This window comes from Schistocerca americana, chromosome 6, assembly GCF_021461395.2.
Source record: "Schistocerca americana isolate TAMUIC-IGC-003095 chromosome 6, iqSchAmer2.1, whole genome shotgun sequence".
Lineage (NCBI taxonomy): Eukaryota > Metazoa > Arthropoda > Insecta > Orthoptera > Acrididae > Schistocerca > Schistocerca americana.
This window is the reverse complement of record NC_060124.1, coordinates 485,325,138-485,352,117: the sequence shown is the minus strand read 5'-3', so window position 1 is coordinate 485,352,117 and position 26,980 is coordinate 485,325,138. Positions and strand designations below refer to the sequence as shown.

The 26,980-nt window shown below is 42.6% G+C and overlaps 1 protein-coding gene across 1 annotated transcript in view; it reads right to left on the bottom strand.

Moving 5' to 3' along the window:
- Positions 1-21,986, bottom strand: part of LOC124620231 — a 51,317-nt gene extending 29,331 nt beyond the window's left edge. Inside the window, exons 1-2 of the mRNA XM_047146899.1 lie at positions 21,741-21,986; positions 5,363-5,467 (exon numbers count right to left, since the gene is read on the bottom strand). Of these exons, the coding sequence (XP_047002855.1) occupies positions 5,363-5,467; positions 21,741-21,986 (351 nt within the window). The remainder of the gene's footprint in view (positions 1-5,362; positions 5,468-21,740) is intronic.
- Between the last annotated feature and the right edge of the window lie 4,994 nt (positions 21,987-26,980).

Here is a 26,980-nt window from a genome sequence, read left to right as displayed (position 1 = left end):
GCTGGCCAAAAGACAAATTTCATTTTGCAGGCAGTTCACAGATCTTATATTTGTGTCATAACCAAAGGAAACCTCTCAGAAAACTTTGTCTGGAACCGAAGAAGGTGATACATTTCTTATAAATAACATCATTTATTTACACAGGGATATTCGTAAGTACCAGTGGTGTTTCAGGAAACAGCTGCTTGCAGGCTACAACATATACAGAGTTTTGCTTCGTGATACAAAACGTGGCGTAGTTGTAAATCGCAGCACTAGGAGGCATCTACATTTACATCTACATCTACATCCATACTCCGCAAGCCACATGACTGTGTGTGGCATAGGGTACCTTGAGTACCTCTTTCGGTTCTCGTTCTATTCCAGTCTCGTATAGTTCGTGGAAAGAATGATTGTCGGTATGCCTCTGTGTGGACTCTAATCCCTCTTATTTTATCCTCGTGGTCTCTTCGTGAGATATACGTAGGAGGGAGCAGTATACTGCTTGACTCTTCGGTGAAGGCATGTAACTTCAACAAAAGCCTGTACCGACCGTCTCTCTTGCAGAGTCTTCCACTGGAGTTTATCTAACATCTCCGTAACGCTTTCGCGATTACTAAATGATCCTGTAACGAAGCGCGCTGCTCTCTGTTGGATCTTCTCTATCTCTTCTATCAACTCTATCTGGTACGGATCCCACACCGGTGAGCAGTATTCAAGCAGTGGGCATACAATTGTACTGTAACCTACTTTTTGGACTGCATTTCCTTAGAACTCTTTCAATGAATATCAGTCTGGTATCTCTATATTATAGGATCATTCCATTTTAAATCACTCTTAATGCCTACTCCCAGATAATTTATGGAATTACCTGCTTCCAGTTGCTGACCTGTTATATTGTAGCTAAATTGTGGTGTGCATACTGTAAGACCTTCGATACACACACCATCAGATTATCTTCTTAGGTGCAGACTGAAACTTGACTATAGACTGGTACAGACCAATGCAGACTGGTACAGACAAATGCAGACTGGTACAGACAAATGCAGACTGACTAATCGGAGGTCTGTACACCCGTTATAATACATCGCGCGTTCATGTATCACTGCGCGAGTGTGATCCGCCAGGAGAAAAGGTTCTACGTTAGCAGCAATCTCATTGGCTGCGTTACATATTAATACGCGGATCGGCGGAAGCAGAATTTGGTCCGTCTCTAAGGCAGCGCCATCTCGTAGTGCGGAGACTGACGAGCGCTGCGCCTGTGCTGTTGTACTTAGCGGGGCGCGCTCTAGTGGGATAGTTGTGTATGCGCTGACTAAGTGGAACTATGTACACATCATAAATGATAAAGGATTTTTCTTTCTTTGTATTCGCAGCATATTACACTTGTCTACATTGAGATTCAATTACCATATCCTACACCATGCGCCAATGCGTTGCAGATCCTCCAGTATTTCAGTACAATTTTCCATTGTTACAACCTCTCGATATACTACAGCATCATCCGCAAAAAGCCTCAGTGAACTTCTCATGTTATCCACAAGGTCATTTATGTGTATTGTGAATAGCAACGGTCCTACGACACTCCCCTGCGGCTACCTGAAATCGCTCTTACTTCGGAAGACTTCTCTCCATTGAGAATGACATACTGCGTTCTGTTATCTAGGAACTTTCAATCCAATCACACAATTGGTCTGGTAGTCCATATGGTCTTACTTTGTTCATTAATCGACTGTGTAGAAGTGTATCAAACGCCATGCAGAAGTCAAGAAACACAGCGTCTACATGGAAACCTGTGTCTATGGCCCTCTGAGTTTCGTGGACGAATAGCGCGAGCTGGGTTTCACACGATCGTCTTTTTCGAAACCCATGCTGATTCCTACAGAGTAGATTTCTAGTCTCCAGAAAAGTTATTATATTCGAACATAGTACGTGTTCCAAAATTCTACAACTGAGCGACGTTAGAGATATAGGTCTATAGTTCTGCACATCTGTTCGACGTCCCTTCTTGAAAACGGGGATGAACTGTGCAGTTTTCCAATTTTTTGGAACGCTACGCTATTCTAGAGACCTACGGTACACCGCTGCAAGAAGGGGAGCAAGTTCCTTCGCATACTCTGTGTAAAATTGAACTGGTATCCCATCAGGTCCAGCGTCCTTTCCTCATTTGAGCGATTTTAGTTGTTTCTCTATCCCTCTGTCGTCTATTTCGATATCTACCATTTTGTCATCTGTACGACAATCTAGAGAAGGAACTACAGTGCAGTCTTCCTCTGTGAAACAGATTTGGAAAAACACATTTAGTATTTCGGCCTTTAGTCTGTTATCCTCTGTTTCAGTACCATTTTGGTCACAGAGTGTCTGGACATTTTGTTTTGCTCCACCTACCGCTTTGACATAAGACCAAAATGTCTTAGGATTTTCTGCCAAGGCAGTACATAGAACTTTAACTTTCGAATTCGTTGAACGCCTCTCGCATAGCCCTCCTCACACTACATTTCTCTTCGTGTAATTTTTGTTTGTCTGCAATGCTTTTGCTATGTTTATGTTTGCTGTGAAGTTACCTTTGCTTCCGTAGTAGTTTTCTACCTCTGTTGTTGAACTATTGTTGCTCTTATCTATTGTTTCTCTTATTTTCTCGTACGATTTTGATTGGCAGATACTCATCTAATGCATATTGTATCGATTTCCGAAGTGGACTGGTGTTGTGCGCGCACACACGTCCTATACTCTCATTTACCACATCAGAAATGGTGCAATAATGAACACTTATAATGTGAGTTAAAAAACTTGGAGAGCTACCCTTTATACTGGTGTATCTAATTTCTCTGCTTTACTGATTTCCATGCAGTAATCTTCTGACAACCAAGAGGTACGTAGGGACAAACCTGCATATTTAATACCAGTGTATGATATGTTTAGTAGCTTGCCACTGCTAGTGTCTCCTACGAGACATCAGGGTCACAAAAATACAGTGTGAAAGAAATAATTCTGCAACTTTGAAGAAGATCAAAAATTAAATGATATTGGAAACATGAGAAATATTTGAATGAGCCTCATCTGTTCTAAGGCTGCTTTCATTGGGAACACGTACTCATTGTTCTTGAAAAACTGCTACAGCGTGAAACTGTCAGGTTATTCCCACCAGCAGTTGTTACATGTAGCACACTTCTTGTCCCAGTTGTTACAGGTAAGCAGCTTCGTAAGAGTCAACATGATTTAGCGATCATTTACACTATCAAATATGTGAAACATAACTTGCTCTTTATTCACATGAAGTTCTGAGTGCTATTGACAAGGGATTTCAGATCGCTTCCGTATTCCTGGATTTCCGGAAGGCTTTTGACACTGTACCACACAAGCGGCTCGTCGTGAAATTGCGTGCTTATCGAATATCGTCTCAGTTATGTGGCTGGATTTGTGATTTCCTGTATGTGTCGTCACAGTTCGTAGTAATTGACGGAAAGTCATCGAGCAAAATAGAAGTGATTTCAGGCGTTCCTCAAGGTAGTGTTATAGGCCCTTTGCTGTTCCTTATCTATATAAACGGTTAGGGAGATAATCTGAGCAGCTGTCTTCGGTTGTTTGCAGGTGATGCTGTAGTTTATCGACTAATAAAGTCATCAGAAGATCAAAACAAACTGCAAAACGATTTAGAAAAAATATCTGAATGGTGCCAAAAGTGGCAGTTGACCTTAAATAAAGAAAAGTGTGAGGTCATCCACATGAGTGCTAAAAGGAACTAGTTAAACTTCGGTTACAAAATGAATCAGTCTAATCTAAAAGCCGTAAATTCAACTAAATACGTAGGTATTAAAATTACGAACAACTTAAATTGGAAAGAACACATAGAAAATGTTGTGGGGAAGGCTAACTAAAGACTGCGTTTTATTGGCAGGACACTCCGAAAATGTAATAAACCTGCTAAGGAGACTGCCTACACTACGCTTGGCCGTCCTCTTTTAGAATGCTGCTGCGCGGTGTGGGATCCTTACCAGATAGAACTGACGGAGTACATCGAAAAAGTTCAAAGAAAGGCAGTCCGTTTTGTATTATCGCGAAATATGGGAGAGAGTGTCACAGAAATGATACAGGATTTGGGCTGGAAATCATTAAAAGAAAGGCGTTTTTCGTTGCGACGGAATCTCCTCACGAAATTCCAATCACCAACTTTCTCCTCGCCGGCCGGAGTGGCAGAGCGGTTCTAGGCGCTGCAGTCTGGAACCGCGCGACCGCTACGGTCGCAGGTTCGAATCCTGCCTCGGGCATGCATGTGTGTGATGTCCTTAGGTTAGTTAGGTTTAAGTAGTTCTAAGTTCTAGGGGACTGATGACCTCAGAATTTAAGTCCCATAGTGCTCAGAGCCATTTGAACCGTCTTTAGCCCACCTCTCCTTACTGTTGTGTAAGAAGTAACACACAACAGGCAGCAATCTACAACAGCAGTCCGCAGCAACAGTGAGGCATCCGTCGATGACATGCTGCTGGGTTTGAGTGGCCAGTATTTATGCTTGCTAGCTATAGTTTTATTTTGACAAAGCGGGACTTCGGGGCATGTAGCGGTGTCGAGAGAAAGCAGCATAAGCTAACTCTGCCCTCCATTGCTTCTGGTGGACGTCTTGCACTAAGGTGGATCACCAGAATTCCAAACTTGGCAGCAGAATTTCCCAGGCGGGAAGTTACCTCATCTGGCCAAATTCTGTGAATTTGTTGGCGCAGCACTGCTGCCTCCTTTATAGTGTCGAGAGCGCCGCATCCCAGGCTGTTGCTAAATCTCTGGATCACTTAAATATTACTTAGTACATTTTATATTCTTCCTTCGTACACCTATTTATACCTTCCACTCTAACTGTCAGTCTGCCAGTCTAGTGCAGCTCGTACATTTCATGGCTGGTGTCCTAATGGCTGGTTATGTTCTAGGCCTAGTCACCACTTGGTCGGTATATGGTAGACGGCAAATTCAAGATACACATAGTCTGCATAACTGAGAACCATAGATAGCGCCTATTAGTGAGATTCCCATCACCATTATTTTGAGGTGGTACGTACTGCGATACTGTTGGATGAACTGAAACATGTGATTCGCTCTGATGTGCTTCTTCTGCACTGCTGTGAGCTCGTCCAGCGGATAAAGATGTGAAGGTATAGTTCAGGAAGTTCATGTTGCTAGCTGGTATTATTCCCAAAGGTTTTCCAGTCAAACACAGTAGCGGACATTTTAGGTGGAGAACTGTAACCCTTGTTATAGTTGCTGAAAGTCGCAAATGTGTCCAAACATTTATTAATATTCTGCTGCCACGTGGCTCAGAGAGCTTTGTACCTTTAAACCATCCTTGATCGCAGTAATTTGCGATAACTACTACTGAATCGTATACTGAGTATACCCGGTGGAAATAGGGTTGCCGAGCAGGGATGTCTTGTCGGCATCCTTCTGCTCCTGACCCTCCTAAAAACAGTGCTATAGGTCTCTTTGGCACTTTTGGATCATCCTGGAAGGCATTACACAAAAACCATTCACTGTGTGCTACTTCCGCTCCCAATGTTCCATGCCTCTCTACTGATGTCATGTTAGACTCCGGTATGTTCGACATAAACATGCTAATGACCTTGAGAGTGGCGTGCTGAAAACATGACGCCATTGACAGAGGATGACACGGCGTTCGGTCGAGCACGATTGGCTCGTCACGTCCAGAATGCGGAAATTTTCTTATCTTTATCTATGTGGAAGGAGTGGAAGGAGTATATAGAGGGTCTATACAAGGGTGATGTACTTGAGGACAATATCATCGAAACGGAAGAGGATATAGATGAAGATGAAATGGGAGATACGATACTGCGTGAAGAGTTTGACAGAGCACTGAAATACCTGAGCCGAAACAAGGCCCCGGCAGTAGAAAACATTCCATTAGAACTACTGACGGTCTTGGGACAAAACTCTACAATCTGGTGAGCAAGATGTATGAGACAGGCCAAATACCCTCAGACTTCAAGAAGAATATAATAATTCCAATCCCAAAGAAAGCTGGTGTTGACAGATGTGAAAATTACCGAACTATCAGTTTAATAAGTCACGGCTGCAAAATACTAACGCGAATTCTTTACAGACGAATGGAAAAACTGGTAGAAGCCGACCTCGGCGAAGATCAGTTTGGATTCCTTAGAAATATTGGAACACTTGAGGCAATACTGAACTTAAGACTTATCTTAGAAGAAAGGTTAAGGAAAGGCAAACCTACGTTTCTAGCATTTGTAGACTTAGAGAAAGCTTTTGACAATGTTGACTGGATTACTCTCTTTCAAATTCTAAAGGTGGCAGGGGTAAAATACAGGGAGCGAAAGGCTATTTACAATTTGTACAGAAACCAGGTGGCAGTTATAAGAGTCGAGGGACACGAAAGGGAAGCAGTGGTTGGGAAGGGAGTAAGACAGGGTTGTAGCCTCTCCCCGATGTTATTCAATCTGTATATTGAGCAAGCAGTAAAGGAAACAAAAGAAAAATTGGGAGTGGGTATTAAAATCCACGTAGAAGAAATAAAAACTTTGAGGTTCGCCGATGACATTGTAATTCTGTCAGAGACAGCAAAGGACTTGGAAGAGCAGTTGAACGGAATGGACAGTGTCTTGTAAGGAGGACATAGGATGAACATCAGTAAAAGCAAAACGAGGATAATGGAATGTAGTCGAATTAAGTCGGGTGATGCTGAGGGAATTGGATTGGGAAATGAGACACTTAAAGTAGTAAAGGAGTTTTGCTATTTGGGGAGCAAAATAACTGATGATGGTCGAAGTGGAGAGGATATAAAATGTAGACTGGCAATGGCAAGGAAAGCGTTTCTGAAGAAGAGAAATTTGTTAACATCGAGTATAGATTTATGTGCCAGGAAGTCGTTTCTGAAAGTATTTGTATGGAGTGTAGCCATGTATGGAAGTGAAACATGGACGATAAATAGTTTTGACAAGAAGAAAATAGAAGCTTTTGAATTGTGGTGCTACAGAAGAATGCTGAAGATTAGATGGGTAGAGCACATAACTAATGAGGAGGCATTGAATAGAATTGGGGAGAAGAGGAGTTTCTGGCACAACTTGACAAGAAAGAGGGACCGGTTGGTAGGACATGTTCTGAGGCATCAAGGGATCGCAAATTTAGCATTCGAGGGCAGCGTGGAGGGTAATAATAGTAGAGGGAGACCAAGAGGTGAATACACTAAGCAGATACAGCAGGATGTAGGTTGCAGTAGGTACTGGGAGATGAAGAAGCTTGCACAGGATAGAGTAGCATGGAGAGCTGCTCAAACCAGTCTCTGGACTGATTACCACAACAACAACAACATCTGTGTGCAATAGTAAAGGTATGGTTTTCTTGAGGTAATTACTGGAATACAGTCTTCGAAATTCTAAAGGTTTCTGGGGTAATATACATGAATCTAAAGGTTATCTATAACTTGTACTCAAACCAGACTGCCACCAGTCGTAGTGCCTATCCCTGATGTTCTTAAGTCTGTACATTGAGCAGTCAGTAAGGGAAACGAAGGAGAAATCTGGTAAGGGAATTAAAGTTCACTGAGAAGAAATGAAAGCTTCCGGTTTGGCCGGTCACATCATAATTCTGTCAGAGATGGAAAACTGTTCGGAATGTCAGCTGGATATAATGGACAGTATCTTGGAAAGAGGGTATAAGATGAACATCGACGACAGTAAAACAAGGATAGGCCGGTCGCTGCGGCCGAGCGGGTCTAGGCGTTTCAGTCTGGAACCGCGCGACCGCTACGGTCGCAGGTTCGAATCCTGCCTCGGGCATGGGTGTGTGTGTCATGTCCTTAGGTTAGTTAGGTTTAAGTAGTTCTAAGTCTAGGGGACTGATGACCTCAGATGTTAAGGTACACAGTGCCTAGAGCCATGTGAATTATTTGAAAACAAGGATAACGGAATATAATCCAAATAAACGAGACGAGGGCGTGGAAAATGAGACATTGAGAACAGTGAAATAAGTCTGCTTTTGCATAGCTCCAATTTCCTACCCCATCCTTCCCGAATCTGAGCTTGTTCTGCCTCTCCGAGGAACCTGCCGACCTGAGGGCGTTGTGCCCTAATCGTCCTTCCGTCTTTTAATAATCTACTAGTGAATTATCGTCTGCTTCCACGTCTTTCGCTCACAGAAAACAGATTACCGCGCATATTTCATACTAGACATGACTTTCAGGTCACTGAGGCGTTTGCCAAAGGGATGCAAATCAGGTTGAGTGGTTCTGATGTGACGTTTGTCTCGCGAAAGACAACTTGGCCCCTACTTAGAAATGCATTTGGTAAAGCAACATTGATTTTCTCAGATCTAATAGCCTCATTCGTCAACTTCACGATGAACTACCTATCATTCGCTAATGGAAATAGTTAAAGTGATATTTCGACAGTAAGTAAGGTATTGCAAGAAAATCGAATAGTTTGCGATGAAAAATAGGGACCGCCATAACTTTACTTTGGTGTACGTTAGTTGTTAGATCACACATTTCTGAATACGTAATGTAGCTAACATATTTCACTTTCCTTTAAATTTGACACAAGATCTATATTTATCTCCAATATCGAGAAAATGGATTGTGTGTAGTGTACTCACTTCCTTTCGTGGACACAAGCGCAGTATACGGGTAAATACAAAAATTTTCAGTGAAATAACGAAATTATTTTAAGGTACTTGGGACAAAAATAAACGTTTAATTTGATTATTTAGATATTGTTACAAACCCATGATAATTCTCATTTCACCAGCTGTGGAGAGTCCTTATCTTTACCTATGTGCAATACTGGAGCTATGGTTTTTTGAGGCAGTTACTCTAACACAGTCTTCGAAATTTAAATGTTCTAAGTGTAATATAAATGAAAAACCTCTTGTCAGCCGGCCGATGTGGCCGAGCGGTTTTAGGCGCTTCAATCTGGAACCGTACCACCGCTACGAATCCTACCTCGGGCATGATTGTGAGTGCTGTCCTTAGGTTTGTTAGGTTTAAGTAGTTCTAAGTTCTAGGGGACTTATGACAGCAGCTGTTAAGTCCCATAGTGCTCAGAGGTATTTGTTCCATCTTGTCACATAAAATATTTTAACTTTCTTGTATGTAAAGTATCGTATGAATACGAAGAAGACGTGCAGATTAAGATGGACAGATTTGGAAGTATCTGTAGAACAATTAATGGACCCTTAAATCGTAATACACGAAAAGTAAACACGACTCAAATGTTATAAAACAGTCACCCTGACAACCCTTTTAAGTGGAAGTGAATCATAGGTATTGAATAAACGATAAGAAAAACGAATACGAGTAGATTTATTATTATGATGAAGGGATGTAAAGGAATAAACGAAGGGCGTTCAGTAAGCGATGCAAAATATTTTTTGTTTGAAAGCAGCTTGATTCTATCAGAGATTGCAATGCACAGTATTATTCCCCATTCTTTTGGTTACCAAAGCGTATTTTCCGACATGATCTCTGTTTAGTGCGATGGCCCTACGTCACCCTACTGGGAGGGCCTATATGCCGTTGTGGTACCACTATACTGATAGACGTATGAACCAGCCACTACGCTCCCCATAATCCACTAACTGCCTGGAAGGTGCGCGGTCCAGACTGTCGGGTGGATGAAGCAAAACAGTCCACAGATGTTTTGTGAGTTCCTCTCGGGAGCGCACACTTGTATAAGGTCTCCCGAAGGGGAGGAAGAAGTTCGTTTGCATTTTTGAGGCGACGAAGACGTTGAACCGTTTCTTAAGTTTCCTGAGGGTAGCACAATACACTTCAGAGTTGGTAGATGGACCATGGCGAAGAATATCAAATAGAATAACCGTTTCATAGAGAGATTTTCACTCTGCAGCGGAGTGTGCGCTGATATGAAACTTCCTGGCAAATTAAAACTGTGTGCCCGACCGAGACTCGAACTCGGGACCTTTGCCTTTCGCGGGAAAGTGCTCTACCATATGAGGTACCCAAGCATGACTCACGCGCCTTCCCCATAGCTCTACTTCTGCCAGTACCTCGTCTCCTACCTTCCAAACCTTGCAGAAGCTCTCCTGCAAACCTTGCAGAACTAGCACTCCTGAAAGAAAGGATATTGCGGAGACATGGCTTAGCCACAGCCCAGGGGATGTTTCTAGAATGAAATTTTCACTTTACAGCGGACTGCTAGTTCTGCAAGGTTCGCAGGAGAGCTTCTGTAAAGCTTGGAAGGTAGGAGACGAAGTACTGGCAGAAGTAAAGCTACAGTACACAGTGAACTGAGCTACCCAAGCACGACTCACGCCACGTCCTCACAGCTTTACTTCTGCCAGTACCTCGTCTCCTACCTTCCAAACTTTACAGAAGCTCTCCTGCGAACCTGCAGGAGAGGTTGTGTGGCGACACTCCATGGACTGCCATTTTGTTTCCGGTTCGAAGTACTGACCTATCGCCTGTGACTAATCTTCGACAAAAAAAATGTCACGATCAGCATCGTAATTTTCAAGCATTGCCGCACAGATGGTCCATCGTTGCCCATTATGGCGAGGAACCTAGCAGGCACACAGCTTTGAGAGCGCCAACTGGCGGACGAGTGTGTCAGCACTGCCAACACAGACGTACAGTTGCGTAGCGAGGTATTTGATTACGATCCACCGATCACCTCGAATGCGAGTGCTCGCACGTTCCAACTTTGCAGTAGTCGCAGCTGTGTGTGTGTGTGTATGTGGGCTGCCGATACGCGCCAGATGGGACGGATGCTGAGATGATGACACATGTCTTGCACAACGGCTCACCGTGCTTTTGATTACTGCCACGCCTCCGTAGACATTCCGCAAGCGCCTCTGAATTTGTTCGCTCTGATTTCTCCCCCAGAAGAAACACGATAACAAATCTCTGCTTCTAACACATCCCCGCTACAGGTGCCATTTCGAAGCCTGCGTAAGTGCCAACGTCTATCGGAAATCCATGAAACTACACGGACTAAAGCGGGAATATTCCACGCTGTCCCACAATAAGTTTTCGACATAAATAGTCCGAGCAAAACAAACATGTTGCATTAATTATTGAACGCTTCTGGAGTAAAATGCGAAATGCAGATTTCCGAAAGGAGTTGATAATTTGAAGTGTGAAACAAAAGCTGGATGCAAACAAACTTAAAAATAATGGACACCTACAAAGAATGGATAGAGATCGACTGAAAAACTAAACTCCTCCGGAACAGGCCATGAAAGCCCTAAGGTACCGACCGGCCGCCTTGTCATCCTCAGCCAACAGGCGTCTCTGGTTCCGGACATGGAGGGGCATGTGGTCAGCACACCACTCTCCCGGCCGTATGTCAGTTTCCGAGACCGGAGCCGCTACTTCTCAATGAAGTAGCTCCTCAGTTTGCCTCACAAGGGCTGAGTGCACCCCGCTTGCCAAGAGCTCTCGGCAGACCGGATGGTCACCCACCCAGCGCTTAACTTCGGTGATCTGACGGGAACTGGTGTTACCACTGCGGCAAGGCCGTTGGCATAGATATCGACTACCATGGCAGAATTATGTTACATAATAATAATAATAATAATAATAATAATAATAATAATAATAACAATAAACCCGTGGAGGCTCGGGAAAAGAATAGGCCTTCAGTATGTTCTGCCAATCGTAAAAGGCGACGAAAAGAACAAACCACTAATAGGGCTAACCCCCCTTTTAGTGTGATTAGTTGGTTCAGGACAGAACTAATGATGCCTTTGACAAGCGCTGTTATGGTCGGGGACGACGCTTGAACCCTATGTCCGTCCACAATGGTAACGACACTGCTAGCCACACGGAAAATGATTTAAATCCAAATAGAGGTGTTTTGCAGAATATGCTTCCTGCAACCACCCTAGAAGGAAAACATAGACAGAGAATGAGATGGTCAGATGAACTTAACCGACACCTCATGTTCTGTTATACCAAGCAACAAACTTAGGAACCAACATAACTGGATACAGATCACAAGTATACACAACATTTATTGCCAGATACCCAGAATTAAAATTTTGACAGAACAACGACTAGCTGATCAGATTCGTGTAATAATCAAAATTAACAGGATACCCCAGTCAGAATTAGAAAACATCAAACAACAAGCACAACAAATACTGGAACAAAATAATGTGCAGTCAGAAAAAGAAGAAAATACAGTAACGGACTCAAACATCCCACAGGATACAATCAAAGAACTACACACATCAATTAAACAATCAGAGGAAAACGAAATCTTAAGACAGCCACCAGAACAAGCACAAATAGAACATGAAGTGACACACATGTTAGATATAGAAGAAAAATTTCAGCGGACATATATAGAATACAAAGACCCAAATACAGACATTAGACCACTCTTGCATAGACCACCAAATAACCCACAAGTCGAAACAACAATAACAACTGTCAATACAATCATACACAACAAAATAAATGAAAATACAACTATGGAAGAGTTACAACTACTGGTTTATGTAGGAGCACTCACTACACTAAATATACACACTAGGCAGAGATCAGAAACAAGAAACACACAGAAGAAACCCACAGGACCAGCATGGCAACACAGGCTACAGATCAGAATAGAAAAATTGAGAACAGACATCGGACAGCTAACACAGTTTATAAGAAATGAAATATCAAACAAAAAACGAAAAAGGTTAAGTAAAATCTCACAACAAGAAACGATAGAGCAATTAGATGAAAAGAAGCAGAAATTACAAGCATTGGCCAAACGACTTAGAAGATACAAAAAAAGTGAAAATAGAAGGAATCAAAACCAAACATTCAACACAAACCAAAAGAAATTTTACCAGACAATAGATAACACACACAGAAAAATAGACAATCCACCAAACATAACAGACATGGAACACTTCTGGAGCAACATATGGTCAAACCCGGTACAACTTAACAGACACGCACAGTGGATACAAGCAGAAACAGACTCATACAAGATCATACCCCAAATGCCTGAAGTGATAATTTTGCAACATGAAGTCACCCGAGCAGTTAATTCTACTCACAATTGGAAAGCCCCAGGAAATGGTAAAATAGCAAATTTCTGGCTAAAGAAGTTCACACCTAACTAAATTATTTAACAGTTACATTGCAGACCCATACACAGTCCCTGATACACTTACACAAGGAATAACATATCTGAAACCTAAAGATCAAGCAGACACAGCAAACCCAGGAAAATATCGCCCCATAACATGCCTACCAACAATATACAAAATATTAACTTCAGTCATTACACAGAAATTAATGAAACATACAACACAGAACAAAATTATATGCTGCAAAGGAGCACGAGGATGTATAGGCAACTGATAATAGATACAGAGGTGACATATCAAGCTAAAACTAAACAAAGGTCACAGCACTACGCATACATTGATTACCAAAAAGCTTTTGATAGTGTACCCCACGCATGGTTACTACAGATATTGGAAATATACAGAGTAGATTCTAAATTAATACAGTTCCTAAACATAGTAATGAAAAATTGGAGAACCACATTTAATATCCAAACAAATTCAAATAATATCACATCACAGCCAATACAGATCAAGCGTGGAATATACCAAGGAGACTCATTAAGTCCTTTCTGGTTCTGCCTTACTCTGAACCCACTATCCAACATGCTAAATAATACAAATTATGGATATAATATTACTGGAACATACCCACACAAAATCACACATTTGCTATACATGGATGATCTAAATCTACTGGCAGCAACAAATCAACAACTCAACCAATTACTAAAAATAACAGAAGTATTCAGCAATGGTAAAATATGGCTTTTGGAACAGACAAATGTAAGAAAAATAGCATAGTCAAGGGAAAACACACTAAACAAGAAGATTACATATTGGATAACCACAGCGACTGCATAGAAGCGATGGAAAAAACGGATGCCTATAAATATCTAGGATACAGACAAAAAATAGGAATAGATAATACAAATATTAAAGAAGAACTAAAAGAAAAATATAGACAAAGACTAACAAAAATACTGAAAACAGAATTGACAGCGAGAAACAAGACAAATGCTATAAATACTTATGCTATACCAATATTGACCTACTCATTTGGAGTAGTGAAATGGAGTAACACAGACCTAGAAGCACTCAATACACTTACACGATCACAATGCCACAAATATAGAATACATCACATACATTCAGCAACAGAAAGATTCACATTAAGCAGAAAGGAAGGAGGAAGGGGATTTATCGACGTAAAAAACCTACATTATGGACAGGTAGACAATTTAAGAAAATTCTTTATAGAACGAGCAGAAAGTAGCAAAACACGCAAAGCAATCACTCATATAAATACATCGGCTACACCATTGCAATTTCATAACCATTTCTACAACCCTTTAGATCACATAACATCAACAGATACGAAGAAAGTAAATTGGAAAAAGAAAACATTACATGGCAAGCATCTGTATCATCTAACACAGCCACACATCGATCAAGACGCATCCAACACATGGCTAAGAAAAAGCAATATATACAGTGACATGGAAGCATTCATGATTGCAATACAGGATCAAACAATAAACACCAGATGTTACAGCAAGCATATTATTAAAGATCCCGATACCACAACAGATAAATGCCGACTTTGCAAACAACAAATAGAAACAGTATATCACATCACAAGCGGATGTACAATACTAGCAAATACAGAATACCCCAGAAGACATGATAATGTAGCAAAAATAATACATCAACAACTTGCCATACAACATAAAGTAATGAAACAACACGTTCCCACATACAAGTATGCACCACAAAATGTAATGGAGAATGATGAATACAAATTATACTGGAACAGAACCATAATAACAGATAAAACAACACCACATAACAAACCTGACATCATACTCACCAATAAAAAGAAGAAATTAACACAACTAATCGAAATATGCATACCCAATACAACAGATATACAGAAGAAAACAGGAGAAAAAATTGAAAAATACATCCAACTGGCTGAGGAAGTCAAGGACATGTGGCATCAGGATAAAGTTGACATTATAGCAATTATACTATCAGCTACAGGAGTCATACCACACAATATCCACCAGTACATCAACGCAATACAGCTACATCCAAACATACATATACAACTACAGAAATCTGTAATTATTGATACATGTTCAATTACTCGAAAGTTCCCAAATGCAATTTAACATATGCCGTACAGTTAAAAGGAAGTCACGCTTGATCAAGGTCCGCGTCACTTTCCATTTTTAACTAGACATGACGTCTGAGAAAGGGAAGAACGAAATAATAATAATAATAATAATAATAATATCATGTAACACGTTCATAACTGACCTGCCAGGCCAAGAAGACTACTGCGGCAGATCGGTCGTATCTACTCCTGATCCCTGGGACTCGCTCTGCGTATCGCTTCCTTGTGTCGAGCAGCGTCAACACCAGATGTCCCAGGCGAGCCCTCTGCTGCATGAACAGCACCGTCTGCCAACATCAACAGCACATGGGGATCCACCACACTGCTCGTTATGGTGGCTAGGGAGCAGTTCACCGAGGAAAATCGTCAGGAACGCTGAAGTTGGAGTCGAGCAAACAGACTTCGGTAACATCTACACATAGATCCTTAAGTTCAGCATCATCAAAAAGTTGATACACACCTCCTGAGCACGAGGTTGGATGGTTTACAGATAAAGGAGGTGAAGCACTGCGGTGTTTAAGAGTGGTTGTAAAGTACTGAAACCGATTAAACTCAAAACTGTTAATGTGGTGTATGGTTTATTCTATCTGATATATAAGAATGGCAGAGACATTGCAAGCTGTCTAATAGATGATCGATCACAATCGTCAGAGAGAACAACGAGCGAGATACCGCAATAGCACGGCTATTCGGAAAGTAAGGAACGATAGGTCGCGAAATGGAAACCACAGTGAAAATCAAAACAGTTTTATTTGCAACAGTTATCTACAACTTCCAGCTACCTATCTCCATAGTTGCCGATGCGACTTAGACGTTGGCCGTAGCGTTGTACCAACTTGCCAATATCCTCGTTATAGAAGGCAGCCACCAGTGCTTTCCACCAATTCTGTACGCTGGCCTCCAGCTCGTTGTCTGTGCCAAAATTTTGTCTTCATAGCCAGCGGTTCATGGGAGCAGAGATGAAACTCAGAGGGAGACAATTACGGGCTGTATTTTGGGTAATCAAACATTTCGAATTGAAAACGATGCAGGAGCATCTTCATCGCCCCTGCAGAATGCGGCTGAGAATTTTCTTGAAGAATAAACCGCACGAGAATTATGTAATGTTGGCTGCATACTTCAGGCGAAATTTCTCACCAGGCCCTCGTACTTGGCGGGAGACACTATTGTTCTAGGTATCTGTATGTGCTCCCTGTGTGCTCAGAACTAAAAAGAACGACGTAACGCGATCGACGGGCATACTAGAGACACTGCCCAACACAACTGTCCAAAACTTCATCGGATTTTCACTGCGGTTTCCACTTCGCGACCGATCGTTCCTTACTTTCCGAATAACCCTCGCATTACACTAGACTCGTGTTTGGGAACGCAATACATGCCTATCTGGCCTTCTGGATTCAGTTTCCCGCAGTTTCCCTAAAACACTCAAGCTAGTTGCTGGGATACTTCCTTTGAAATGGCACAGCAAAATTCTTTCTTCATCCTTGTGCTATTCACCGTCTCTAAAGACCTCATCGTCGCCGGGACGTTAAACCCCAGTCCTGTCTTCCGCGTGTGATATACACCACATTGTAAACCTTGCTTCCTTTCGGCCGAGTCTCAGCGAGCTCTCAAGCTGGGACTGCTCGAAAAATCCTTGATTGGAAGAGTAGAGGCATCATCTGAAGACATTGCGTGGCTGCAGAAAGAATGTGGCTTTCCCATTTCAAAGAGAAGACAAAACCACAGTGAAATTGCTCTGTTTGGTAAGGTAAAAGCGCTTCGGAAAAGAATGAAATCCGCTGTGGCACAGGAGAAGAGAGATGGCCAGTTTTCTTTCTGGGGCTCAGTGGGTCCCATATAGAGTGGTTATCTGAAAAAGGGTATAATAGAGACTGGCTCTTAGTATGTAAAACTATGGATTCCTTTTTACTGTTAGTTGAAACACTCAAACAAGATTAACGTTCAAACAGAATACGTCTTCTGTGGCAGTCCATCTGCTAGTACATACGGCACTGCGATGCCAAAAATGCAGTAGTTGGATTAGAAATGTTTCCCCATGTATCCCATTTCATAGATTACGCCCCTTAGCTCAAAGCAGTGTTTTTAAACAATAAAATTCAGCTAATGTGGCGAGTTCTATCCTACCGAAAACTGACGCTGCTCAGAATTGGAAACAAATATTAGATATTACGGAAAAAATAAACGGAAATCACCACAGTCAAAATGCAATCAGGAAAGGAAATCCGCCAAAAATGAATGTTTCTTGTTAAAGATGGCTTTTTAGAAACTTAGCAGTACACCGCAGTATATTAAATCCCTAATCAGTGGGTGAACATACTCACAAATAATGTCTTCTTTTCTTTACCGAAATACTTATTTCTAACCATTATTTAGGTGGTCCTAGATGGAAACATTAGTACACAAGGAAGTGACAAACATATTATTCTGACGCAATACAAGCTCTGCTAATAGTTTCCGATATAGAACATTAGAAGCCATTCCATGAACTCTGTTCCCTACTCTTTTGGCTTGTGGTGAAACACAATTACTTTGACTGCATGGACACGCACTTAAGTGGATGGTGCATATGTACAAAATTAATTGTGAACTTGTAACACTGCATAAGACATTTTAATTTTTTGTCTCCTCTGTGGATAATAGCGTGGTTTTGCAATTTTATTGGTTATGGAGAAAAGGATTTGAAAATAAAAGTTTCCCATCACATACCGTTCTCCATTGTTTTAGTATTTATAATAAATACATGATTTTGCAACCTTGTAGAGACAAATATTTCATCCAAGATAAATTTAGGACATTTTTGATCGTTTTCTTTTGCAGTGCTTGCAGTGTCTCTAACTCAGGAACAACAATGTTCTGCCAACAGACTGCAACTGCACCGACCCAGAAACCGCTTTTCGACAACTGCAGTTTCCTAGTGGAAACGTTTCCCCTGCTCACCACTTGTATACTTGTATCCTCCAAATTCTGAGAGAAAAAATCAAGATGGAAATAAAGGAAATGTAACTTTGGTGAAATACGACACTTCATACGTCAGAAACATCATGTTATCCACAATCTCTTTATGGTCATCAGATTTTTGATATCCAAGAAAGTGCGTACACACTGACTTGTAGGCATTGCAGACATTTTCAGTCTCACGTAAACAGATGGAGAAATTTCAGTCTTGTATAAGCTGAAGTGTTTGGGAGTCAACAAGTACTGCCTCTTTAATCTTTGCACCGGTGGTATTGTGCAACTCTGTCTTCAGGTTTGCAACAGTTTCCCCTTCTTCGACCAGCGCTTTCACAGTTATATTCATTAACCCCATGTTAACACGCTGGGGTGGGAGATACACATCTTTAGGGTTTACTAACTCATTTCACCTAGAACGTAGGCGTCTCACTTAGATCACTCTGTATGTACGTGATGTTCTTTCTTGTTGCAACTGTCCCACTCCAACAGAAGGCAGCAATACTTCTTGTAACCTGACTGCGTACCGGTCAATAGCCCTATTACATTCAGACCTGCACAGAACTTCCAGTTATACATATTGTAATGTAAGCAACTGAGTAAATCTCGCTTAGTTTCTTGTTAATCGAGTATCGGACTGGAACCAATGGATATTCATTAACATTATGAAGGAGGACTGCCTTTAAATTCGATTTCGAGTATCCATTCCTCGGCGTTGTCAGCACGACGCAGTGCTCCAGACAAACCAGTGGTGTCACTGTCCTATGAAAACACGCTGGAGGAAGAGAAAATGGTTTCCAACTCATTCTGGCGTCTCCTACACGAAGTCGCTTTAGTTCCCTGAGAGAGTAAATTCTGTGCTTGAAATCGCGAAGCCAGCAACCCAGATTGTGGCTGTGGCAGGTTCAAGTCCGCAGAGGTCATTAAGTTCTCCCTGCGCAATGCAGTGAAACAGTGCTGATTGTGGTGGCAAATACTCCGGAAGAGGACCAACAAGAGCTGTGACCGTTGCTGCTGCTATGTGGTCACGCTGCTTTCGGTTAGCATCTCTATTGGTTGTTCATCGACGGTCCATACGTATGGCTTTTTATCATACATTTCCCACAAATGCAACAAAATATATATTGAAGTTTCTGTCAGAATATACTCGTACATCACAACACAAAATACGTTAGTAACAGCCATTACTGTGTAGCACCAGTTCTCTCGAAGAAAACTCACCACCCACGTGACCGTACAATGCAAAACTGTGACTTCTGCTTATGATAGCTAACACTAGATGGACAAACACAGAGATCAAAACACACATCGTAAAAATGAAAGGTTCTGTTCTGCATATAGATTGAAACTTATTTCAATTAAATTAAAGCTTACACTGTGTGATCAAAAGTGTCCGGACACACCCAAAAACATACGTGTTTCATATTAGGTCCATTTGTACTGCCACCTGCTGCCAGGTATTCAATATCAGCGACCTCAGTAATCATTAGACACCGTGATAGAGCAGAATGGGGTGCTCCGCGTAACTCACGTACTTCGAATGTGATCAGCGGATTGGGTGTCGCTTGTGTCATATGTCTGTACTCGAGATTTCCACACTCTTAAACATCCTTAGGTCCACCGTTTCCGATGTGATAGTGAAGTGTAAACATGAAGGGGCACGTACAGCACAAAAGCGTACAGGCCAACCTCGTCTGTTGACTGGCAGAGACCGCCGACAGTTCAAGAGGGTAGTAATGTGTAATAGGCAGACATCTATCCAGACAATCACACATGAATTATAAACTGCATCAGGTGAGAAAACTTGGATTTCATGGTCGAGCGGCTGCTCATAAGCCACACATCATGCCGGTAAATACAAAACGTCGCCTTGCTTGTTGTAAGTGGCGTAAACATTGGGCGATTGAACAGTGGAAAAGCGTTGTGTGGAGTGACGAATAATGGTACACAATGTGGCGATCTGATGGCAGAGTGAGGGTATGGCGAATGCACGGTGGTCGTCAACTGCGAGCTTGTGTAGTGCCAACAGTAAAATTCGAAGGCTATGGTTTTATGGTGCGGTAGTGTTTTTCAAGAAGGAGGCTTGCATCCCTTGTTATTTTGCGTGGCGCTATCACAGCACAGGCCTACAGTGATGTTTTATGCACCTTCTTGCTTCCCAAACCGGGGATGTTGATTGAATCTTTCAACACGATCGATCACCTGTTCATAACGCACGGTCTGTGGCGGAGCGGTTACAAGACAATAAAACCTTTGGCATGTTTTGGAACGCCGACCTCGTGCCAGACCTCACCGACCGACATCGACACCTCTCCTCAGTGAAGAATGGGCTGCCATTCGCCAAGAAACCTTCTAGCACGTGATTGAACGTATGCCTGCGAGATTGGAGGCTGTCATCAAGGCCAAGGGAGGGCCAACACAGTATTGAAACCAGCATTGCAACTTTCGTACTTTGTTTATGATCAGGAATATTACGCCATCTTGCTGGCGTGATATTCTTGATCATAAAGGAAGTGCGAAATTTTTGTTTTTCTACATATAGAATCAGCTACATACCATCCAACGAACCTGCAGATGACATGATGTTCGCTGTGTAAAAACGGCAACAGAAAATATGCACATAGAAAATATGTCGAAAACAGCGACAATAATTCTGAAAACACGCTGAAAGATATAATAAATAAGATTGCAATTCCACTGTTGATGGTGATATTTGTCCCCGAAACTAGTTTGGGAAAATAAAGAAATAAACGAATAACATGGTGTTTTGTATAAAGGCGGAATCAATTTCTGATATTATTGTTTTTCTATGCAAACACAGACCAAATGGAAGAGTTTCAAGATAAAATTATTGAAAATACTTCGCTATTAAAGCAATTTTGACGCTAGGAGTCGGTTAGAGATAAAGATATAAGCGTTTCAGAATTTTTGTAAATTTAACCCCTATAGTTTGAAATAGTGGGTCAAGTTTTTTCGAAAATAAAACACTATTATAGAACTACTGTAGTATTGTTAAAGCTAAATCAATGAAAATTAGTGTTTGGCTTCTCCCTTGGAAACAAAAGAACATGTGTTTCAGAGTTTTTGGAAATTCAACGCCTAAGAGGGTGAAGCAGGGGATGAGAATTTTTGTGAAAATGTTTAAATATATTAAAAAAATCAAAGGTAATAGTATCAAAATTGATGTTTCACTTCTCGGTCAGATATGAAGAAATATGTGTTAAGGGTGAAAGTTCCTATGGAAATATCTCCACAAGAACACAAAAGCTATGATTAAGTAAAAAACTTGGAATCCAGCTACCAGAAATACTTTCGGAAAAGACCATGCTTCTGTGGCTTCACTAAACGTCAGAAGTTTAGAAGGTGTTACAAACTGTGAACAACATTAAAAATTGATTAAAAAAGTAAAATAAAATTTAAAAAACGGTGGAGACCATATAGTCTACACAAGCGAAGCAGTGGGCGCTACGCAGCCGTAGATAAAAGTGAGACCCAGTATCAGGAACATGACGATACAAGCAGGCTGAGTTCATTATGCTACTGGGAGGTGTGAAACATTACGCTGTCGAGTCGAGGAGTCGAGGTGACTCACCCTGAGGCCCCAGGCGCAGCTGCAAGTGGTCTGGAAGAAGACGTCGCGCAGCGTCTCGGGGTCCGTCGGGGTGTCGATGGCGAGCTGGACAGCGCTGGCGGCGCACACGAGCGCGTTGGTGGCGACGATGAAGAGCGCACTCAGCAGTCGGGGGCCGGCCGGCCCGGAGGCGGGGGGGCGCCACACCCCCAGCTGCTGCAGCGCCGCCCCGCTGGGGCCCAACAGCGACTTCGCCTCCGCCTCCATCTGGGGAACAAGTGGGCGGTCGCGGTCATCCTTCTGGGGATACAGTCTGCCAGCAAACTGAAGAACAAGTCCCGTTTATATCCTACTACGGTACAATGGGCACCTGCTGGGTGTCCCGCAGGAATGGTCAGTATTCAGGCGTTTCACAGGAATGATCATTTAAGTAAAAACCTTCATATGGACATATTGCCTATTTAGAATAGTTTCCGAAGTAGAACACATTTAATCCATTAGTGGTGTTGCCTAGTATTCTTACATTAGTGCTGTATGGAGTTCTGTACACCCGATGTAGTTCTTAATGTATTTTGAATACTTTAACATTAAAATTAGTGGTCTCATGAAATGTGAGTTATTACTGTAGGCTAGTGTTATTGTGTACTATTAACAGGCAGCGAGGGGTAGCCGTGCGGTCTACGGCGTCTTTTCACAGCCCGCGTGGCTCCTCCAGTCGGAGGTTCGAGTTCTCCCTCGGGCATGGGTGTGTGTGTTGTCTTTAGCGTAAGTTAGTTTAAGTTAGATTAAGTAGTGTGTAAGCTTAGGGTCCCATAAGATCTTACCACAGATTTCCTGTTATTAACACATAGGTACAAAAAATGGTTCAAATGACTCTGAGCACTATGGGACTTAACATCTGAGGTCATCAATCCCTTAGAAGTACTTAAACCTAGCTAACCTAAGGACATGACACACATCCATGCCCGAGGCAGGATGCGAACCTGCGACTGCAGCGGTCGCGCGGTTCCAGACTGGGGCGCCTAGAACCGCACGGCTACACAGGCCGGCCACATAGGTACACAAGAAAATAAAATTTTATTTATTATTTATTAGCAACATACCAATTATATGTAATAAGTTGTACAATAATGAAACCAGATGGCAGTTATAAGAGCCGAGGGGCATTAGAGGGAAGCATTGGTTGAGAAGGGAGTGAGACAGGGTTTTAGCCTTTCCCCGATGTTATTCCATCCGTACATCGAGCAAGCAGTAAAGAAAAGAAAAGAAAAATTTGGAGTAGGAATTAAAATCCATGGAGCAGAATTAAAAACTTTGAAGTTTGCCGATGACATTGTAATTCTGTCAGTGACAGCAAAGAACTTGGAAGAGCAGCTGAACGGAATGGTCAGTGTCTTGAAAGGATGATATAAGATAAACATCAACAAAAGCAAAACGAGAATAAAGGAATGTAGTTGAATTAAATCAGGTGATGCTGAGGGAATTCGATTAGGAAATGAGACACTTAAAGTAAACGATGAGTTTTGCTATTTGGGGAGAAAAATAACTGATAATGGTCGAAGTAGAGAGGATATGAAATGCAGAATGGCAATGGCAAGGAAAGTGTTCCTGAAGAAGAGAAATTCATTAAGATCGAATATAGATTTAAGTGTCGGGAAGTCTTTTCTGAAAGTATTTGTATGGAGTGTAGCCATGTAGGGAAGTGAAACGTAGACGATAAATAGTTTAGACAAGGCGAGAATAGAAGCTTTTGAAATGTGGTGCTACAGAAGGTTGCTGAAGATTAGCTGGCTAGATCGCGTAACTAATGAGGAGGTATGGGAAGAAGAGAAATTTGTAGCAAAACTTGACTAGAAGAAGGGATGGTCTGTAGCACACGTTCTGAAGTGTCAAGGAATCACCACTTTAGTACTGGAGGGAAGCGGAGAGGGTAAAAATCGTAGAGGGAGACCAAGAGATGAATACACTATACAGATTCAGAAGGATATAAGTTGTAGTAATTAATCTGAGATGAAGAACCCTGCCCAGGACAGACTAACATGGGAGCTGCATCAAACCAGTCTGAGGACTGAAGACCACGACAACAACAACAATAATGAAATTAATATTTGGTCTACAAAGATATTGTACTCAAATAACTAAGCCACAAATGCCAAAATATGTTTTATGTATAGACAGCACGACAACAAAATAATCACTCAAAAGACATTTTAGTGATTCATCATCTAATTTCACCTTAATGACACAACTGTTTTCTGCATTTAGTCGTTCCAGCTTTATCCAGATAGTAACTATCTCAGACCTCATCTTCATCATTTTCATTTCTTCCTGATCTGGTGTGTAGTGATCACTGACAATAACAACGGCCTCTTCATCTCCACCATTAGAATCAATTGGGCCCTCGTTAAAAAAAAAATCATCAGTCAGACCCTCGCACTTGATCCCCTTCAGGTCTATAAGGATCCAACTATAACACTATTTGCTCGTAATTAAGAATTCAAATGTTATATCTCATGCAAAAGACGCAGAAAAACGCAATGAAATACACTCCTGGAAATTGAAATAAGAACACCGTGAATTCATTGTCCCAGGAAGGGGAAACTTTATTGACACATTCCTGGGGTCAGATACATCACATGATCACACTGACAGAACCACAGGCACATAGACACAGGCAACAGAGCATGCACAATGTCGGCACTAGTACAGTGTATATCCACCTTTCGCAGCAATGCAGGCTGCTATTCTCCCATGGAGACGATCGTAGAGATGCTGGATGTAGTCCTGTGGAACGGCTTGCCATGCCATTTCCACCTGGCGCCTCAGTTGGACCAGCGTTCGTGCTGGACGTGCAGACCGCGTGAGACGACGCTTCATCCAGTCCCAAACATGCTCAATGGGGGACAGATCCGGAGATCTTGCTGGCCAGGGTAGTTGACTTACACCTTCTAGAGCACGTTGGGTGGCACGGGATACATGCGGACGTGCATTGTCCTGTTGGAACAGCAAGTTCCCTTGCCGGTCTAGGAATGGTAGAACGATGGGTTCGATGACGGTTTGGATGTACCGTGCACTATTCAGTGTCCCCTCGACGATCACCAGTGGTGTACGGCCAGTGTAGGAGATCGCTCCCCACACCATGATGCCGGGTGTTGGCCCTGTGTGCCTCGGTCGTATGCAGTCCTGATTGTGGCGCTCACCTGCACGGCGCCAAACACGCATACGACCATCATTGGCACCAAGGCAGAAGCGACTCTCATCGCTGAAGACGACACGTCTCCATTCGTCCCTCCATTCACGCCTGTCGCGACACCACTGGAGGCGGGCTGCACGATGTTGGGGCGTGAGCGGAAGACGGCCTAACGGTGTGCGGGACCGTAGCCCAGCTTCATGGAGACGGTTGCGAATGGTCCTCGCCGATACCCCAGGAGCAACAGTGTCCCTAATTTGCTGGGAAGTGGCGGTGCGGTCCCCTACGGCACTGCGTAGGATCCTACGGTCTTGGCGTGCATCCGTGCGTCGCTGCGGTCCGGTCCCAGGTCGACGGGCACGTGCACCTTCCGCCGACCACTGGCGACAACATCGATGTACTGTGGAGACCTCACGCCCCACGTGTTGAGCAATTCGGCGGTACGTCCACCCGGCCTCCCGCATGCCCACTATACGCCCTCGCTCAAAGTCCGTCAACTGCACATACGGTTCACGTCCACGCTGTCGCGGCATGCTACCAGTGTTAAAGACTGCGATGGAGCTCCGTATGCCACGGCAAACTGGCTGACACTGACGGCGGCGGTGCACAAATGCTGCGCAGCTAGCGCCATTCGACGGCCAACACCGCGGTTCCTGGTGTGTCCGCTGTGCCGTGCGTGTGATCATTGCTTGTACTTGCTTGTACTTGTGTCCGGAGCAAGTATGGTGGGTCTGACACACCGGTGTCAGTGTGTTCTTTTTTCCATTTCCAGGAGTGTAGCTACCTTCACTCTTTCGTATTGAGAGTCGAGAGGGTTGAGTTTGGGTTTCGCAAATTTGTTTCAGCAACTCCTCACGAAGTCCTGTGGATACCTAGTTAAAAAAAACACTCGTATTACTGTACTGACATCTCGTAGCAGCTACCTGGAACTACAAAGAAGTGTGACATTCCACTTGGTATTTAATTACAGAAATTCCTCATAAGGAGTGTACCGCAAACCCACTCACCACTCTCGTGTTAATGCACATTGTTATTTATTTTCCCCGGTATTCAGTACATTGTCAGGTTTACACGTGTGGCATTGTCACCAATGTGAAGATTGTGACATGCTGTATGAGAAATGGGTACAAGTTTTCCGTATATAATGTTCGCCTTACACGTATTCGTGGGACATGGATATGTACAGAAAGTCACCATTTGCTGGTAGTAGGACTACTCTGCATCTTTTCAACAATGTGTTACTGTTCCTGCACAGGTTATTGAACTATACGTATAGAAGACAAATGGAAACTTGCGAAAATACATGGTTTATCCAATGTGCCGCACACTTTGGTAAACACCCAATGACCAGGGATTCGAAATGTCGGTAAGCACCAACGCTATTATTTGGCAACAACAGAAGCCATAAGGATACACCATATCTATTACGACCAGACGAAGGAAAAAGCGTCCAGCCGTAACTGGGGGTTCTTTGGCTGCTGTGGGAGATGGGTCATCGAACTACAACATATGACGTATTAGTTCACTTTATTAAGTTAATGAATGTAATGATTTACTTAACTTGATACAATCCTCTGACACAGAAGTGCTTGATAATTTACAATTCTCACTGACTACGAGAGCACCTTCATGCATTAATTAACAGACTGTTCTCCTGAACTACAATGTCCAGGATTTACACAGAAGTACATTTCCACCTGAGACTTGAATGCCTCTTTATCCTACTGGATGATACTGTCCGCTTCATCTGAGGTCAGGAACTGGGGCGAGACGATTTCGTGCTCGTCAGTATATTGACCTCCGTGCTAGGGCACTGTATGCTGAGAGAGAGGGTGTGTCTTCTTCTGCGCCTTACATTGTTCGTTGCAGACTGCAGCGGGACATTACAAACGTGTGTGATATCGACGTGCATGGACGATTCTGGTGTGATCCCGTGGTCTTTTGACAGTACAACATTATCTGCATATTCTTCTCTAGTGTCCATGCTTGGTATTTTAACCAGTGCACGTATAAATGCGGTTAACCGATAGTTCTCTCTGATACATTCTCAAACCATTGCATCATTATTTCA